This window comes from Sorex fumeus, unplaced genomic scaffold (genome assembly GCF_029834395.1).
Source record: "Sorex fumeus unplaced genomic scaffold, SorFum_2.1 ptg000123l, whole genome shotgun sequence".
Classification (NCBI taxonomy): domain Eukaryota; kingdom Metazoa; phylum Chordata; class Mammalia; order Eulipotyphla; family Soricidae; genus Sorex; species Sorex fumeus.
The window spans coordinates 6791701-6810287 of record NW_026606180.1 but is presented as its reverse complement, the minus strand read 5'-3'; the positions used below and the strand labels follow the sequence as shown (position 1 = coordinate 6810287).

Sequence of the window (18587 nt, the reverse complement as noted above, 5' to 3'; positions counted from 1 at the left end):
TGAGCAGAAGAGTGGTTGGCAGGCTGTGCAAAGGTGCACATCAACAGCCCGAGCTCCAGGAGCCAGAGGCAGCAAGCAAGAGGGCTGCTGAGTGGGGCTAGTCTGCAGGCCATGGTCGGCTGGGCCTGGCAGGAGCTGTGCACCTGCAGTCCCCCAGCAGAGTGGCCCAAAGCTGCTGTCTGACAACGCTGCCGACAGTTCCGAAGAGTTGGCTTTGCGGTGACCCAGACGCCCAGCCAGCCCACTCAGGCCGCCTCCATCCTGCTTCCAGGCAGACTGGTTGTCATCCCCTTGCTCGTGGTGACTGTTGGTCCCTGGGTCCTCAACCGCTTTGTGAACTTTGTTAGGCACCAAAATAACACTGTCCAGCTACTGGTACTAAAACAACCGTATCAGATTTTACAGCCTGCTGAGGAAGATTCCTCAGTATGAAGTGGAGAAAGGGAGGAATGTAAGGGACAGGCCCGAAATGGACTACCACCAGAATTAATTTAGCTTCGCTTAATAGGAACCTGCATTGCAAAATCACTTGTTTTTCAAGGAACAGGTCTAGATAACCTTTTTCAGATCCGCTTTATAGGAGCCTGCACTGCAAAATAACTGGTTTTTCTGCCCCTGAGCAAGGAATTCAGATACAGGTACTCGAAGGGTGGGGGTCAGACCAGATAACCGGATGTCTCTCACAAGACCCATGTTGCAAGACCCAGGACTGCCTTAAAAACCTGTCAGTTCCTCGGACTATGCATTGATCCAGGCCATCAAGTCTGCCGGAGGGGAAAGGGTGTTGCCCCATTCGCCCTCTCCTCTCTGGAAAGAAAGATGGCGGCCACATGGGAGCCTTGTGGACAGCAGGTATGAGCCGCGAGTGTGGGGGCGACTAGAACCTCATGGGAAGGGGGGCGTTTCGCTCCGCCCTTCACGCCCTACCGAGGCCACCGGTTGCCCCCCGCGAGCGGCTCTCCAGCACGGCCACGACTCCAGAACACAGAAACCAATTTCTTAACTATCTGACTTTCAGTAGAAATACTTCCAGGGTCAATAGGTAAAAGAGCAGAAACCCAAAACCAACATTTAATTCTTGAACCCAGCCGTAGAAAGCAAATCACGTCACAATGCTTTTTCAGCATGTCTGATTTGGGGGGGGGGGGTAAACTCTAAATAATAGTGGTGAATCTTTTATTGAAACAATGAATCTAATCAAAGCAGATAGAGTGTTAACTAGAATTCATCTGCCTCACAGGGACGGGGAGGAGTGGGGGGTGGGGTTTTATTGGGGTTCTTCATGGTAAAAAATAAGTATTGGTAAAGGGAAATGTGTTTGATATTTGCATGACTGAGACATAAACCTGAAAGCTTTGTAACCTTTCCCACAGTGATTCAATAAATAAATAAAAAAAAAATTAAAAAAAAAAAACCTGTCAGTTCCTAAGCACCGACGCAAAATGCTGATCTTTAAACTATAGGCTAGGAAGTGATGTACCCTTAATTGGATTGGTTAAGAAAGCATCACATGTTGTTACAAATCTATTGGCTATGAAATGCACGGGCTTTGCTGTAACGGCCAGTGAAGGCCTATATAAGACCCCCTTTGAAGAAGTTCGGGGTCTTGCCTCACCTAACTGACCTGCGTGTCTGTGTAGGCGGCTTGACCCTGGCTAGCCAGTCTTCCAATAAACCTTGCTTGCTGTTTGCAGTCTCTGGAGTCTCTTTGTCGTTAAAGGGAGATCACGATCCGCGCCTTAACAGGTGAGGTGCTGGTGTCCGTGAACCCCTATGAGGAGCTGCCCCTGTACGGAGCCGAGGCCATCGCCCGGTACCAGGGCCGCGAGCTGTACGAGCGGCCGCCCCACCTCTACGCGGTGGCCAACGCTGCTTACCGCGCCATGAAGCAGCGGGCCAGGGACACCTGCATCGTCATCTCAGGTACGCCCAGCCGCCTCACCTGGTGCCAGGGAGGGGACCGAGCCGGTGTGGGCTAGACGGGGGCACTGATCTCACCCTTCCTCCCCAGGGGAGAGCGGGGCAGGGAAGACGGAGGCCAGCAAGCACATCATGCAGTACATCGCCGCAGTCACCAACCCCAGCCAGAGGGACGAGGTGGAGAGGTGAGGCTCAGGGCGTCAGAGGGACGAGGTGGAGAGGTGAGGCTCAGGGCGTCAGAGGGACGAGGTGGAGAGGTGCGGCTCAGGGCACCGGCTGCCCACAGGCTCCAGGGTGCGCCACATGCTCGGAACAGGCAGCTCGGCCAGCCGGGGACAGCGTCCGGCAGCCCAGCGCCTGCGTGCCACGGCGTGCGACCCCACACGACACGGTCGCCTGGTCACTGCCTTGAGCTCTGAGCCCAGAGCAGCCCCTGAGGACCCTGCAAACCTCCCTGCCAAGGTGCCGCGCTGCCGCAGTCCCTCCCAAGGGTCCCGACAGAAGGGACGTTGGCCAGTGGTTACAAAGGCCCCGGACAGTAGGCAGGAGGTTTGGGTAGAGAGTATGAATCTGGAAATCAGAGTCCTTCTGTCCTACACATGGGGACTCGTGGGGACATAGTGGTTCGTGTGGAGATGGGATGAGATGGGGCTCCGGAGAAAAGGAATACAAGTTGGTGGCAGTCTCCTTCAGGAAAGAACGAGGGCGCCGATGTACTGGGAAGCAGAGGCTTTCCTGGGGTCGGCACCTCCCACCAGCTCACACCATCTCAACCTCCTACCAGCTCACACCAGCTCACACCCACCAGCCTCACACCTCCCACCAGCTCACACCTCTTACCAGCTCACAACTCTCACCAACTCACACCAGCTCACACCTCCCACCAGCTCCCACCAGCACACACCTCACACCAGCTTACACCATCTCAACTTCCTACAAGTTCACACCTGCTCACACCTCACACCAGCTCACACCTCACCAGCTCACACCTCCCACCAGCTCACACCTCCCACCAGTTCACACCAGCCCACACCTCACACCTCACACTATCTTGCACCACCTCACACCAGCTCATGCCTCACAGCTGTGTGGCAGCAACATTTCCAAGCACCTGTGAGGAAGGCTCCCTGTCCCTGGTGTACATGGGGCAGCCGAGTGAAGGCCACCGCAGACTGCAGGTCCTCACACGGAGAGGGCTGGAGTGGGCTGCATCCCCACAGCAAGGGGCCTGCCTCATGACAGTCCCCCGCCCCCACCGTCCAGGGTCAAGGAGGTGCTGCTCAAGTCTACCTGCGTGCTGGAGGCCTTCGGCAATGCACGCACCAACCGCAACCACAACTCCAGCCGCTTCGGCAAGTACATGGACATCAACTTCGACTTCAAAGGGGACCCCATCGGCGGGCACATCCACAGCTACCTGCTGGAGAAGGTGGGCATGACGCACAGCCCCTGCCATGCCCAGGTCCCTGGCAAGTGTCCTGGCTGGGCACCCGCACTTAGTTCCTCCTCAGGGCCCCAGGACTCCCCAGCAAGCCCCCGCCTCCTGCTGTGCTTGGGGCAGTGGAAGCCTCACTCAGTCACCCCCTCTCCTCACAGTCCCGGGTCCTCAAGCAGCACGTGGGGGAGAGGAACTTCCACTCCTTCTACCAGGTAGGCTACATGGGGGGCAGGGCCACCCCACCACCCTCCCTACCCAGCTTCACTGAGGCTGTGTCTACGCCATGACTGACCTGCGTCTAAATCAGGTCTGGCTCACTTAGTGGGTGCTCTGAGGATGCTGGAAGTCTACACTGGCAGATCCACTGAGTGAGACCGATCCCCTGTTTGAAGCTGTGTCAGTCGCTAAAGTTGCTTCTACCTGGTCTTGGACAGTGTCTACACTGCATGACCCCTGATGTGGGTTCTTATAGACTGGGTTCAGTACCAGTGTTCCCCAGTGTGGGCACCCCCACTCCCTTGGGGGTGCTAAGACCATGTGGGGGGAGGGGGAGGATGGTAGCTCTGGGTACAACTGGGGGCTCTTTCTGCTTGTTCCAGAGGGGCATTTAGCCTGTTTCTCCTGGAGAGGAGTCAGAACCAGCCAAACATGGGTCGGAACCACTGGGTGCTGTGTCAGACAGCTTTTCACTCTAGTGGACTCTGATCTCCAAAGTGAGAGCTACCAGCTCGTTGGCAATGTCCACACCATCTCCGGATGCCCGGGAGGGGCGAGTTGTGGAGGTAGAGGAACAGCCGGCACTCAGGGACCCTAACTGAGGGTGCCATGGTCCCACAGATGCTGAGAGGGTGTGAGGACGAGGAGCTGCGAGCGCTGCACCTGCAGAGAAATCCTGCGCTGTACAACTTCACCCGCCAGGGAGCGGGGCTCAGTGTGAGCGGGGCTCAGCGTGAGGGGGACAGGGCTCGGTGTAGGTGGGCAGGGCCGAGAGTGAGCAGGGCTGGGCTCGGTGTGAGTGGGGCGAGGCTCAGTGTAGGTGGGGGTGTGGCTCAGTGTGGGCGGGACAGGGCTCGGTGTAGGTGGGCAGGGCCGAGAGTGAGCAGGGCTGGGCTCGGTGTGAGTGGGGCAAGGCTCAGTGTAGGTGGGGGTGTGGCTCAGTGTGAGCGGGACAGGGCTCGGTGTAGGTGGGCAGGGCCGAGAGTGAGCAGGGCTGGGCTCGGTGTGAGTGGGGCAAGGCTCAGTGTAGGTGGGGTGTGGCTCAGTGTGGGCGGGACAGGGCTCAGTGTAGGGGGCAGGGCTCAGTGTGAGTGGGGCGGGGCTCAGTGAGTGGGGCGGGGCTCAGTGTAGGTGGGGGCGGGGCTCAGTGTGAGCGGGGCGGGGCTCAGTGTGAGCAGGGCGGGGCTCAGTGTGAGTGGGGCGGGGCTCAGTGTAGGTGGGGGCGGGGCTCAGTGTGAGCGGGGCGGGGCTCAGTGTGAGCAGGGCGGGGCTCAGTGTGAGTGGGGCGGGGCTCAGTGTAGGTGGGGGCGTGGTTCAGTGTGAGCGGGGCGGGGCTCAGTGTGAGTGGGGCAGAGCTCAGTGAGTGGGGCGGGGCTCAGTGTGGGTGGGATGGGGCTCAGTGTGAGTGGGGCGGGGCTCAGTGTAGGTGGGGGCGGGGCTCAGTGTGGGCGGGACAGGGCTCAGTGTAGGGGGGCAGGGCTCAGTGTGAGTGGGGCGGGGCTCAGTGAGTGGGGCGGGGCTCAGTGTAGGTGGGGGCGGGGCTCAGTGTGAGCGGGACGGGGCTCAGTGTGAGTGGGGCGGGGCTCAGTGTGAGTGGGGCGGGGCTCAGTGTAGGTGGGGGCGGGGCTCAGTGTGAGCGGGGCAGGGCTCAGTGTGAGCGGGGCGGGGCTCAATGTGAGTGGGCGGGGCTCAGTGAGTGGGGCGGGGCTCAGTGTAGGTGGGGGCGGGGCTCAGTGTGGGCGGGACGGGGCTCAGTGTGAGTGGGGCGGGGCTCAGTGTGAGTGGGGCGGGGCTCAGTGTAGGTGGGGGCGGGGCTCAGTGTGAGTGGGGCGGGGCTCAGTGTAGGTGGGGGCGTGGTTCAGTGTGAGCGGGGCGGGGCTCAGTGTAGGTGGGGGCGGGGCTCAGTGTGGGCGGGATGGGGCTCAGTGTGAGTGGGGCGGGGCTCAGTGTGAGTGAGGCGGGGCTCAGTGTAGGTGGGAGCGGGTCTCAGAGTGAATGGGGCGGGGCTCAGTGTGAGCGGGCGGGGCTCAGTGTAGGTGGGGGCGTGGCTCAGTGTGAGTGGGGCGGGGCTCAGTGTAGGTAGGGGCGGGGCTCAGTGTGAATGGGGCGGGGCTCAGTGTAGGTGGGGGCGGGGCTCAGTGAGTGGGGCGGGGCTCAGTGTAGGTGGGGGCGTGGCTCAGTGTGAGTGGGGCGGGGCTCAGTGTGAATGGGGCGGGGCTCAGTGTGATTGGGGCGGGGCTCAGTGTAGGTGGGGCGGGGCTGAGCTCTTTGTGAGCCTGGCTGATCCATCCCTGTCCCGCAGTCTTGGTGCAGGCACGAGGCAGCTGTTCACGGGGCGTCGTCTGGGGCCCTGACTGGTGGTCTTGGGGGGAGGTCAGTGCGGGGACAGAGGGATTGGGGTTCCGTCTGGCCCTGGTGTGCTGAGTCCCTTCGCCCCCAGGCCTTGGACACGGATGAGAGGAGCCACCACCAGGCGGTGGAAGAGGCCATGCGGGTGATTGGGTTCAGTGCAGAGGAGGTGTGCTCCGTGCGCCGGGTCCTGGCTGCCATACTGCACCTGGTGAGCCGCCAAGGGGGCTGGGGCTTTCCCACTGCACAGACAGCGGCCTGGGAGGCCTCTGGTCAGCTCCCCTCTGCTGAAAATGCAATGGCTTTGGCTGAGGCTCCGGCCTGAGCTTCGTTCCTGCTCAGAACGAGGCATGTCGGGCCCAGCGATGAGGCTGTGCTTGGTGTGCCAGCGTCTTCTGTCATTCCGGAGCTGGGTGGCTTTGGCGGGTCACTCGCTGCCTCTGAGCCTCTCGTCCGCGGGATCTGGAGGAGCAGGAGGGGCAGAACGCGGCTGCAGTCATGCAGTGGGATCCGTCAGGAGTCCGGGGGTCTTGGGGAAGGCGCGGGCCCGTCTCGGCTGTCTAAGGCAGCTCTGCCCGCCTGCACTGCCCTCCCTTCCTCCACCCCTCCAGCAGGGAGCAGGGAGCCCAGTCCCCTCACGCTTCCCTTCACCAGGGAAACATCGAGTTTGTGGAGACGGCAGAGGACGGGCCAGAGCAAGGACATGTGGCAGTGGCGGCAGAGGAGCTGGTGGACCATGTGGCTGAGCTGACCGCCACGCCCCGGGACATGCTGTTGCGCTGTCTGCTGTCCCGCACCGTGGCCTCGGGAGGCCGGGAGCTCATTGAGAAGGGCCACACGTCGGCGGAGGCCAGCTATGCCCGCGATGCCTGTGCTAAGGTTTTCCGGGAGAAGGAGGCAGGGTTGGTGGGACCCAAGCAGCCTTCCCGAAGGGGTCAGGGCCAGATGCAGCCCTGGTAACAGGCTCCTGGCGTCCTCGCAGGCTATCTACCAGCGACTCTTCGAGTGGGTCGTGGCTCGCATCAACGGTGTCATGGAGCCTCGGGACCGGGACCCCAGGCGCCACGGGAAGGACACGGTGATCGGTGTGCTGGACATTTACGGCTTCGAGGTGCTCCCAGTCAACAGGTGGGTGACCAAGGACACCCCCACTCGCTCCCCACTAGGGCCCCCTTCTTCTCAGGAGTGCCCCTGGGAAGGGAACAGGCTCCCTGGGGACTGTCCCCACTGGTCCCTGCCTCATGCCTCATGCTGTGCTGTCCACCTGGCGGTGACCAGGAAGACAAAATCTTGGGCTCACTTCCCTTTAAGTGAGGGATGCCTGACATTTTCCAGGGTCCCCCGAGCCCCACCAGGCGTGATCCCTGAGTGCAGAGGCAGGAGTAAGCCATGAGCACGGTCGATGTGGCCCTAACACCTGATCCAAACCAAAAACTGCTTCGGAGAGAGAAGGAGAGCCTTTCCTTTTATTTATTTTTTTCTCTTTGAGTCACACCCAGCGATGCTCAGGACTCTGCACTCAGGAATCACTCCTGGCGGTGCTCTGGGGACCCTAAGGGATGCTGGGAACTGAACCCGGGTTGGCGGCGTGCAAGGCAAACGCCCTCCCCGCACTGCTATGGCTCCAGCCCCCCAAAACTGCTTTGAAGGGTGTGAGCGGAGGCGGGGGCAGAGGGAGGTGGTGGTGGGGGAGGGGGGGAATCCTCAGAGCCAGAGCCAGTGCAGTGAAGCACGTTGCTGGGCGCGGCCCGCCGACAGCTTTGAGCAGCTCTGCATCAACTACTGCAACGAGAAGCTGCAGCAGCTCTTCATCCAGCTCATCCTGAAGCAGGAGCAGGAGGAGTACGAGCGGGAGGGCATCGCCTGGCAGGCGGTGAGTGCGGCGGGGGCGGCCGCGGGCGGGGCGTCGGTGGGACGGGGGGCGCACGGGGCGCGCGAGGAGGTGCTGGCGGCTCGGTTCACTGTGTGCAGGTGGAGTACTTCAACAACGCGGCCATCGTGGAGCTGGTGGAGCGGCCGCACCGCGGCATCCTGGCCGTGCTGGAGGAGGCCTGCTGCACGGCGGGCACCGTCACCGACCGCCTCTTCCTGCAGACGCTGGACACGCACCACCGCCACCACCCGCACTACTGCAGCCGCCAGGTGCGCCCGCGCCGCGCGCCCTCGGTGCGGGCGGGGCCCGGGCCGCGCCCACCCTGCTCACCTGTGCTGCCCCACAGCTGTGCCCCACCGACAAGACCATGGAGTTCGGCCGGGACTTCCGCATCAAGCACTACGCGGGGGACGTCACGTAAGGCGGGTGCGGGCAGGGGGTGGAAGAGGGGTAGCACCCCTGCGCCCCCCTCCCACGCTCTCCTGAGGGGGCCACACCCGGCTGTGCTCAGCGCTTGCTTCTGCCCTGGCTCTGTCTACCCCAGGAATTTTTACGCCCGGCTGCTCCATCTGGGGGTCCGGGCTCCGACCCCAGTCGGCCTCGAGCAAGGCAAGAGCCCTCCCTGCCCACTCGGTCCGCAGCCGCCCCCGCCCCCTTCCGAAAACACAGAAATCAAACCCCTCACCGGACTCGCAAGGGAAAAATCAGGGAGTGACCCTTGAAACAGTAGTTTCAAGTACAGGTGTATCTTTGGGGGAACTTGACGCAACACCTGTCCAGGTCATAGAGATAACGGAGTGGGTGCTGTTTGGATGCAGCCAACCCCGGTTTCATCCCTGGCACCACATGTAGTCATGAACATTCCCAGCAGTGATTCCTCATCACAGAGGTAGGAGGAACCCCTGAGCCCTGCTGGGCATGACCCCAAAATAAAAGATAGATTAATAAAAGTGTTCCCCTGGAAAACAGAGTGCCAGTGCAGATAAGGTGTGTGTAACCTTGCCGCCGGCCTGCGTTGATCCCCGGGCAGCTTTAGAAATGGTCAAAAAATAATAGATCAGGGGGCTGGAGAGATAGCACAGAGGGTAGGGCGTTTGCCTTGCACGCGGTCGATGCGGGTTCGATTCCCAGCATCCCATAGGGTCCCCTGAGCACTGCCAGGAGTAACTTCTGAGTACAGAGCCAGGAGTAACCCCTGTGCATCGCCAGGTGTGACCCAAAACACAAAAAAGATAATCGATCATAGTAAACAAATAAAGATCTTTATCTGGGCTAGAGAGCTAGTATGTGGATAAGATGTTTGCCTTGCACGCGGTCAACCCGCTTCAATTCCTGGCACTGCATATGGTTCCACAAATATTGCCAGTAGTGTTCCTTGAGCACAGAGCCAGGAGTGAGCTCTAAGCACAGAGCCTGAGCATAGAGGCCCGAGCACCACCAGGTGTGGTCCAGTAACAGAACAAAGGAACAGAAGAATAGGATGGGATGAACGGAACACAGGATGTCGGTCAGATCTGCTGACCAGACCCACATGCAAGCCCTGAAGTTAGTCGCCTGCTGCTGTCCTGGTGGCCAGTGGCACTGCTCACCCCTGGATGTCTGTGTGTGCGCTTTCGAGCTGTGGTGCTCCCATGCTTCAGGGATCACGGTGCTCTCACTGCAGTGCTCTTGCAGGCTCATGTCACATTCCCATTGTGGTCGTGCTCAGACGCTTGCTCACCAGTCCATAGTCTGAGCACCCTCCCACGCAGAAGTCACTGGATGCACTGGGGCCCAAGATCCTATGGGGTGGAGGTGGGAGCTCCTTGGAGCCAGGTCCGGGCAGCTGCCTGAGCCCGCCAGAAGTAGAACCTAGACTGTGGCACTGAGCTTTCTAGCGAGGAACAAGGCAGTGGAGTCTGAGTCCTCAGTGCTCATGAGGTGCAGCCGGTGGCCGTCACCGAGACTCATGGAAACGGTGCTGAGCCTGGTCTGGCACAGCAAGCACAGAGAGCTCGAGTAACTTGTTGTGAGTGCGTCTTTGGAAGAAGTGTTCTCCCTGGGAGCGCGGGTGACTCAGGGGAGCATGGGAGAGAGAGCCGGGCAGGTGGGGCAAGGGGCTCGCAGACACCCTCACAGACCTGTGCCCGCAGGTACTCGGTGGAGGGCTTCATCGACAAGAACAGAGATTCCCTCTTTCAGGACTTCAAGCGGCTCCTGTACAACAGGTAACGGGGCACCCGCTGCATTCAACAGGGGTGGCTGCAGGCCAGAGGCTCAGGCCGCTCAGTTCTGAGCCCACCCCCCAGCCCCGCCCAAAGGCCATGGGGCTTCAAGGGCTGAGGCAGGGCAGCTGGGCATTCAGCCTGTGTCCACAGCAAGGACCCCATCGTGCGGGCCATGTGGCCGGACGGGCAGCAGGACATCACTGAGGTGACCAGGAGGCCCCTGACAGCAGGCACGCTCTTCAAGAACTCCATGGTGGCCCTGGTGGAGAACTTGGCCTCCAAGGTATGGCCTCCCAGAGCCACTGTCTCTGCCTGACCCGCAACCGCGTGTCCTGGGGGAGGTTGTGGCCACCCAGTGTGCTGCACTCACACCTCTCACGGCGTGAACAGCAGAATCTGGTTGTGGGATTTATGGTGAGGTCTGGGGATTCCTGCTCTGAGTTTGAGGGTCATGGCCCTGGGGTCACAGGGACAACAGGGGAAGCCAAAAGCTGGTTCCGTGGTGCAGGAGCATGTGGACAGGAACACTGGGCTGGAGCACTGAGCAAGGAGCCCTGGATGGGAGCACCAGATAGGAGCACTGTCTTAGGAAGCTAAGAGGCAGGTGCCACAGGGGGCCAGGGTGACTGGACAATACCCAGGACAGCCTGAGAGCCTATGAAGTGAGAGATGGGATGGGTGGGCACAGCTTCCCAGATCGACTGGTCTCGGGGGCCTGTTCTGCGCTACCCAGCCTCAGGCCCTGCTCCACCACCACCCTGAGCTCCCCTCCTCCCCACTGCGCACAGCTCTCCTGTCCCAGTGCTCCAGGCCTGCGGCAGTGGCCAGCCCACACTGTCCTGTCCCTGGCAGGAGCCCTTCTATGTTCGCTGTATCAAGCCCAACGAGGACAAGGTGGCCAGGAGGCTGGATGAGAGTCACTGCTGCCACCAGGTCACGTACCTGGGGCTGCTGGAGAATGTGAGGGTCCGCAGGGCCGGCTTTGCCTCCCGCCAGCCCTACTCCCGCTTTCTGCTCAGGTACAGACCCCCTCTCCTGTCCCTGCGTGCTGCAGAGGCCAGTGAGCCAAGGGCGTGGAGGCGGAGCACAGCGGCAGGGCTGGGCCAGGTGGGGCGGCAGGGGCCGGTAGGGCAGGTGCGGCCAGGGATGGGCCGGAGGGTGCGCCAAGGGGGAGCTCACCCCGGGGGGCTCACATCCTCTGCGGGTCCTGCGGTGACAGGTACAAGATGACTTGTGAGTACACGTGGCCCAACCACCTGCTGGGTTCCGACCGGGCAGCCGTGGCCGCCCTCCTGGAGCAGCACGGGCTACAGGACGACGTGGCCTTCGGCCACAGCAAGCTGTTCATCCGCTCGCCCCGAACTCTGGTCATGCTGGAGCAGAGCAGAGCCCGCCTCATCCCCATCATCGTGCTGCTGCTGCAGAAGGTGAGGGGGGGTCGGGGCGGGGCCGGGGCCGGGGCGGAGCAAGCCCTGGGCGAGACTCGTATGGGCGTGGCATAGGGGGCGGGGCAAGCACCGGCGTGTGGGCGTGGCGCAAGGGGCGTGGCGTGTGGGCGGGGCCCAGAGGGATCAAGCAAAGGTACGTGACCTTGTGGGCGGGGCTTTATGGGCGGGCCCAGAGGCTCAAGCATTGGTATGTGGTCTTGTGGGCGGGGCCAGAAGGGGCGTGGCGTGTGGGCGGGGCCCAGAGGGCTCAAGCAAAGGTAGGAGACCTTGTGGGCGGGGCTTTATGGGCGGGCCCAGAGGCTCAAGCGTTGGTATGCGGTCTTGTGGGCGGGGCCAGGAGGGGCGTGGCCTGTGGGCGGGGCCCATAGGGATCAAGCAATGGTACACGATCTTGTGAGCTGACCCAGAGGCGCAAGCGCTGGTATGCTATCTTGTGGGCGGGGCCAGAAGGGGCGTGGCGTGTGGGCGGGGCCCAGAGGGATCAAGCAAAAGTACACAACCTTGTGGGCGGGGCTTTATGGGCGGGCCCAGAGGCTCAAGCGTTGATATGCGGTATTGTGGGCGGGGCCAGAAGGGGCGTGGCGTGTGGGCGGGGCCCAGAGGGATCAAGCAAATGTACGCGACCTTGTGGGCGGGGCTTTGTGGGCGGGCCCGGAGGCTCAAGCATTTGTATGCGGTCTTGTGGGCGGGGCCAGGAGGGGCGTGGCGTGTGGGCGGGGCCCAGAGGGATCAAGCAAAGGTTCGCGACCTTGTGGGCGGGGCTTTATGGGCGGGCCAAGAGGCTCAAGCATTGGTATGCGGTCTTGTGGGCGGGGCCAGAAGGGGCGTGGCGTGCGGGGTGGTTCGGGGCGGGGCGCGGCGGGGCGGGGCGGCTCCGCTAACGGGTGGGAGGGGTGTGAGCTCTGCGCACCGAGCGTCCAGGGTGGACAGGAACCCTGGGGACAGTAGGGGCCGCCCCAGCGCTACTCAGGCAACAAGTGTGGGTGCCTCCCAGGTCACCTTGGTTCCGTGGTCCCCAGCTTCAGGCTGCGGCCAATCGAGGGGCTCCAAACAAGATCTGGAGGCGTGAGAATTTGGGAGCCTCTGGCTTCCTTCCTTTGTCCTCCACTGGGCAGGTAGCAGGGCTAGTGGAGAACCCGCCGCTGCCCGCGCCCACAGCGCCGCCTGGTGCCTGGAATACAAACGCTTGGTATGATTTGGTTTGGGGGTCACACCGGGCGGTGCTCAGGGACTCGGAGCTTAGTAGCAGGGAAGCACGTGGGCTGCCGAGGATGGAACCCGGGCCGGCCGCTGTACCATCGCTCCAGCCTGGGAACCGGTTATTTAGGAGCTGAAATCCCTTAACGTCTGCTCAAAAATCATCTTGTTGTTATCCACCTCTCCCCATAACTTTTTATCGCTTTAGCAGCAACGCTGAAAGATTTAAATGGTGACGATTGTGTACTCACTTTTTCTCCACATTCACATAAAGGAGTGTGTGTGTGTGTGTGTGTGTGTGTGTGTGTGTGTGGGTGTGTGGAATCACATCATAGGACCCTATTTCAGGAAGCATATTCTAAGAACTAGTATTTTAATTTTTAGATCCAAATTCACATCAGCAGTTTAAGAACTCTAACACTGACAAAATAAAAAATACATCTCAGTATCTAATATGTAGGTCAGTGCCCTATTGTTACCATGGCATCTTTTTTACTTTATTATTTTTTGTTTCGTTTTTGCTCACAACCAGCAGTGCTTGGGGGATATTCCTAGTTCAGTGCTCAGGGCTCACTCCTGACAGTGCTTGGGGACCCAGGCCTCCTGCTTTGCACAAAGCATATGCCCAGTCCTTTAAACGCTCTCCAGCCCCAAATATGACATCTTCTTACCATTTTTCTTTTTTTTTCAGGACCGGGAATTAGATCGGGTCTCCTGAGCGCTATCACTAAGCTCGCCCCATGCCCCTCCCTCTCCAGATACAGTGCAGGGCTTAAGGCATTTGCCTTGCATGTGTCCTACCACCACCACAGCAAGAGGTCCCCTGGACCCTCGGGAGTGATGTCTGAGCACAGAGCCAGGAGTAAGCCCTGAGCACTGCCAGGGTATCCCAAAAACAGCAATTAAAAAAACCTGGAACCCAGAGGGCTGGAGTGAGGCTCTTGGCTTGACCCTGGTTCCATCTTGAGTTGTGACAGGTTCTCCCAGAACTGAAAGGAATATCCCAAACACCCCTCAAAGTACCGAACCCATCAGTGACAATACGTTTCATTTATCTCCCTTAACATATGGGGTGACTTGGGTGCAGCAGAGATGTTCCAAGGGCTGTAGCATGGGGATGCCTGGGTTTTATCCCTGGCACCATATGGTCCCCAAGCACTGCAGGGAGCACTCCCAACCTCCAAGCCAGGAGTGGCCCCTGAACACCAGTGGGTATGGCCCCCAAACCAAACCAACAGCCAGATACCCATTTTGGTATTTTTTTTCTTGAGTCACACCCAGCTTTGCACAGGGGTTACTCCTGGCTCATGCACTCAGGAATGACTCCTGGCGGTGCTGGGGGGACCATATGGGATGCTGGGGATCGAACCTGGGTCAGCCGGGTGCAAGGCAAATGCCCTACCCGCTGTGCTATCACTCCAACCCCCCATTTTGAGTCTGTCACAATATCATGATCTCAAGCACAGGGTTTCTCGAAAGTTTGTGCTTCATTGCTGGGCCATCCTGCAGTGTCCACGCCCTGTCAACTTCCAGTCGAGGCTGCTGTCCCTGGGAGGGGCTTATTTCTGGGTCGCCCTGGGGTAGCCTTCTGTCTCACTTTTCCTATAAGCCCAAAGTCAGCCGAAAGCAGGTCAGATGCATTTGTAGGAGAGAGCGTGCCCCCAACCTCACAGAGGACGTGGGGGTGCCCAGCTGTAGGAATCACAGCTTCTTCTTTTGGGGGCTACACCCGGCAGTGCTCAGGGCTCACTCCTGGCTCTGGATTCAGGGAGGGCTCAGAAGATGGTATGGGGTGCTGGGGATTGAACCCAGGCCGGTCCTGTGCAAGGCAAAGGCCATCCACACTGCACTCTCTCCAGCCCTGGAATGGCAACTTCAGGGCAGTGGCGAGAACTGCTCTTTCTAGGACCTGCTCCTGGCAGAGCCCCAGACGTAGCCAGAGTCTCAGGCTGGGGTGAGGGAGAGCTTCAGAGAGAAGCAGTGCTTGTAGGGGAAGGGGCGTCGTGGGGCCCAGCGAGGCCTGACCCAGGGCTCCCTCCGTCCTCTCCCCAGGCGTGGCGGGGCACCCTGGCCCGGTGGCGCTGCCGGCGGCTCCGGGCCGTCTACACCATCATGCGCTGCTTCCGGAGACACAAGGTGCGCGCCCACCTGGCCAGGCTGCAGCAGCAGTTCCAGGCCGTGCGGCAGCCCCCGCTGTATGGGCGGGACATGGTCTGGCCCCCGCCCCCCGCCGTGCTGCAGCCTTTCCAGGACACCTGCCAGGTGCTCTTCCGCAGGTAACCACTCAGACCGCCAGCGCCTGCTGGGTGAAGGGGAGCAGGATCGGAGCCCCTCGGGGACACAGGGACCCTCGTGGGAGAAGCCGCTGTGCCTGCCCCGAGCTGCCTGGAGCCCGTGATGCCCCTGCTGTGCCAGGGGGTGGGGGGGGTCAGGCCCGGGCTTCGGGAAAGGGGACACTGCCTCTGAGTGGGCCTGGGGGGCTGGGCGGGAGTTCTCTGGCAGAGGCCCTGAGACCCCCTGCAGGGGGCAGCAGGCCCCAGAGAGGCAAAGCCTGCATGGGATGCACGGGACCTGGACGGGAATGCACGACGCCCTCTGACCCCTGCAGGTGGCGGGCGTGGCAGCTGATCAAGAACATCCCCCCTTCAGATGTGGCCCAGATCAAAGCCAAGGTTGCGGCCATGGGTGCCCTGCAGGGGCTGCGGCCGGACTGGGGCTGCCAGCGGGCCTGGAGCCAGGACTACTTGTCTTCGGTGAGTGTTGGCAGCTGGCGAGAGACGGGGGACCCGCGGCCCTGCCCAGCCCAGCTGCGTTCTCCCTCCTGTCTGTCTGTCTGTCTGTCTGTCCATGGGTCCTGCCCCTCTCTGCTCTTTGCAGTCGCAGGGTCTCTTTACTCAGCCTTGCTGTGCTCACAGCTGCCCTCCAGATGTTCCCCCTGCTAGCCTGCACCCTGCTCTCAGCGCAGCCCCCGCTCCCAGCACGCCCCCCGGGTTCCCAGGCAGAGCCCGTGGTGGCGGGAGTGAGTCCCAGGCCCTGCGTGGAAACGTGTCTGACCCTGCTGGGCCTGGGCCTCCCAGCAACAAAGACCCCCCGGAGACCCAGGGGTTGAGAGGGGGATGGGCATGCATCTGAGGCCTGGGGAGCAGCCGGCTGGCCGGGGTCAGCCCTAGGGGAAGGGCGATTGCTGGTCCACAAGGGGTACTGAGGACCCCGTGCCAGCTGGTCCCTCTGTCCGCAGGCCACAGACAACCCTGCAGCCTCAGATCTGTTTGCTCAGCAGCTGAGGAGCTTGAGGGAGAAGGACGGCTTCAGCACGGTTCTCTTCTCCTGCCACGTCCGGAAGGTGAGGAGGGCTCCCCAGGGTGGGGGGGCACGGCCAGGGTGGGGTGCAAGGGACAAGCAGAACCAAGGAGGCAAGGGCCAGGGGACAGTGGGCAGGACCAGGCGGGGGCAACAGGGCAGCCCCAGCTCAGGGCTGTCCACTGCTCCTAAAACTCCTGCCATCAGAGGTAAGGAAGGGGGCAGCCGGCCACCCCCACAGAGTGCCCCAAGTGTGGACAAGTGACCCCCATGGCCACCCTGCAGGTGAACCGCTTCAGCAAGCGCCGGGACCGGGCGCTCCTACTCACTGACCGGCACCTGTACAAGCTGGAGCCCGGCCGGCGGTACCGCGTGATGCGGGCACTGCCCATCCATGAGGTGAGTGTCCCTCCCACCCCCTGCGCACCCCTACCCTCTGCTCCTTCTGCAGATCCCCCACGCAGGGTGGGGCAAGAGTGTGTCCTGGGGGCTCGGAAGGAAGAAGAACGTCCGTCCTGGCTGTGTACGCGGGGTGGTGCGTACCCTGACCCTTCCCTCACTCAGGTGACCGGGCTGAGCGTGACCAGTGGGCGGGACCAGCTGGTGGTGCTGCACGCACAGGGCCACGACGACCTGGTGGTGTGTCTGCACTGTGCGCAGCCCCCACAGGACAACCGCGTGGGAGAGCTGGTGGGCGTGCTGGCCGCACATTGCCAGGGGTGAGCTGTCCTGCCTGCCCTCCCCGCGCCCCCCGCGTCCCCAGGGGTGAGCTGTCCCGGCCCCCAGCCCCCGTGTCCCCAAGGGCGAGCTGCCTTGGCCCCCGTGTCCCCAGGGGCGAGGTATCCTGGCCCCCGCGTCCCCAGGAGCGAGCTCTCTGCAGCCCTGTGCTCCCAGGGGTGAGCTGTCCCACCCCCGTGTCCCCAGGGGCGAGCTGCCCCCGGCCCACTAGGCGCCCTGACCCGCCGCCCTGTCCCCAGGCAGGGCCGCCCGCTGGCCGTGCGCGTGTCCGACTGCATCCCCCTGAGCCAGCGCGGGACGAGGCGCCTGGTATCGGTGGAGCGTGGCCCGGAGCAGGCCCAGCCCGACTTCCGCTGCGCCCGCGGGGCCTTCACCCTGCTCTGGCCGGGCCCCTGAGTGGCCCCAGCTCAATAAAGAACGTTGGTTTTCTGCCCGGCTGGGTGTGTGCCCCCTGCGGCCCTGCGCCCCAGAGTCCCCCAGCACGCCTGCCGCAGGAGTCGGTGCGCCTGCAGGGGCCGGGCCGGCCTCCCTGGGGCCTGCACGTCCTCACAGCCTGTGGCCGGTCCGCCCCAGCTGCACAGCGCCCCTCACTTGGTCCCATCCTGGCAGAGGCCCATGGAGGCGCTGGGCGGACACAAGCCAGGTGGGCTCTGACCAGCTGCCCTGGAACAGCATCTGTGATGGGCTGCCTGGACGCAGACAGTGGTGGGCCCAGATCCCTTGTACTGGGCAGCAGAGCCCACCTGGCCAGCATCCCCCCCCCAGCACCCATTGGTGTGAAGGAGGTGAGCGTCTGCCTGCTCAGCTGCCTGGGTTTTGGGGCTTGGTCCTGGGGCTTTCCCTGGTTCCTGTTTGTTTACTGCCCCTCTGTCTTTGGGGCCACACCCAGCTCCGTGCACCCGCAGTGCTCAGGCACCCACCGAGACCCACCAGCCCTCATGACTCATCGTTTCTTCCCTGTGACAATGGGCAGGGCCACCTCTGTCCTTGCAGGGCCTCCTCAGCTCGTGGGGGAGAGGCTGCCTCCAAGACCAGCCCAGAGTCCTCCTCCCGCCCACCCCCTGCCTTGTGCACCTGCTTGTGGATCTGTGTTGTTGGCACCTGCGGGAGCCGGGCCCAAGGTGGTGCCAGCTTCCTGGCCCAGCTCCTCCAGATCTCTCACCCGGGGCTGAGCCGAAGCGTCTAGGAGCAGGGCACAGCCTGGGAAATGGTCCGAGAGATTTTGGCTGTTTGGGCTCATCACCCACAGCCAGAGGCTTTGGGGAAGAAAGATTGTGACAGTCAGGTGGAGTTCAGGGCATGGGGTTCGCAGACAGCAGGACCAGGACCAGGGCTCAGGGGGCAGAGCTGGGCCTCTCCGGTCCTCCCCAGTCCATCCCAGTCCTGCATGGTGGTCCACGCACTGCAGGGTGGCCCCAGAGCCTTTGGCGCCTAGCCCCGGGGCAGCAGGCCTGCACCCGCAGACTCAACAGCACCAGGGGCAGCCGAGGACCCTGCTTCCACCCGTCACAGAACCTGCACCTCTAATCAGGCGTATCCTCAGAGCGGTGCCTGCCACCATTTGCAGAGGTCACTTCCCAAGGCGTGGGGGCAAGCGCTGTGGTGGTGAGGGAGTCTGACAGGGACCGTGCCACGTGCCTTCTCCTGAAGGGACTCGGGAACCCACAGATCTCCTCAGCACCCCTGGACGACTCTGCCTTCCCTCACGATCGCCAAGGTCCCTGTGGAGAACATGTCCCCAGGAGCCGTCCCCACTCACTGCCCTCAGGAGTTCTGGGCAGCTGTTCCAAGACGGGGCCCCACCCAACAGCTGAAGGTTTTCCTTCTGCCCTTGTTCTCAGCGTTCCTTGTCAGCTGGGATTCTAACCTGCCCGGTCCCTGGGAACCTGCCGGGCCTTTAG

General features: G+C 62.1%; 1 protein-coding gene across 1 annotated transcript; it reads left to right on the top strand.

Annotated features, from left to right (window-relative positions):
- Positions 1-1779: 1779 nt before the first annotated feature.
- On the top strand, positions 1780-17082 carry LOC130044693 (unconventional myosin-Ig-like). The gene is made up of 21 exons (XM_056137325.1): positions 1780-1923; positions 2012-2105; positions 3184-3349; positions 3517-3570; positions 4196-4291; positions 6015-6134; positions 6578-6802; positions 6906-7051; positions 7682-7796; positions 7895-8065; positions 8143-8213; positions 9929-10003; positions 10154-10286; positions 10856-11022; positions 11223-11430; positions 14701-14924; positions 15257-15401; positions 15887-15991; positions 16234-16347; positions 16513-16667; positions 16926-17082. Exons 1-21 carry the CDS (start codon positions 1884-1886, stop codon positions 17080-17082), a joined length of 2781 nt encoding a protein of 926 aa, XP_055993300.1. The 5' UTR covers positions 1780-1883.
- Positions 17083-18587: the final 1505 nt, after the last annotated feature.

Excerpts from the sequence above, each read along its gene's own strand:
- LOC130044693 (XM_056137325.1), top strand. The coding sequence starts at position 1,884 with ATGAAGCAGCGGGCCAGGGACACCTGCATCGTCATCTCAG. Across the intron at positions 7,797-7,894 it reads AGGGCATCGCCTGGCAGGCG|GTGGAGTACTTCAACAACGC; the intron begins GTGAGTGCGGCG and ends CACTGTGTGCAG. Across the intron at positions 8,066-8,142 it reads CGCACTACTGCAGCCGCCAG|CTGTGCCCCACCGACAAGAC; the intron begins GTGCGCCCGCGC and ends GCTGCCCCACAG.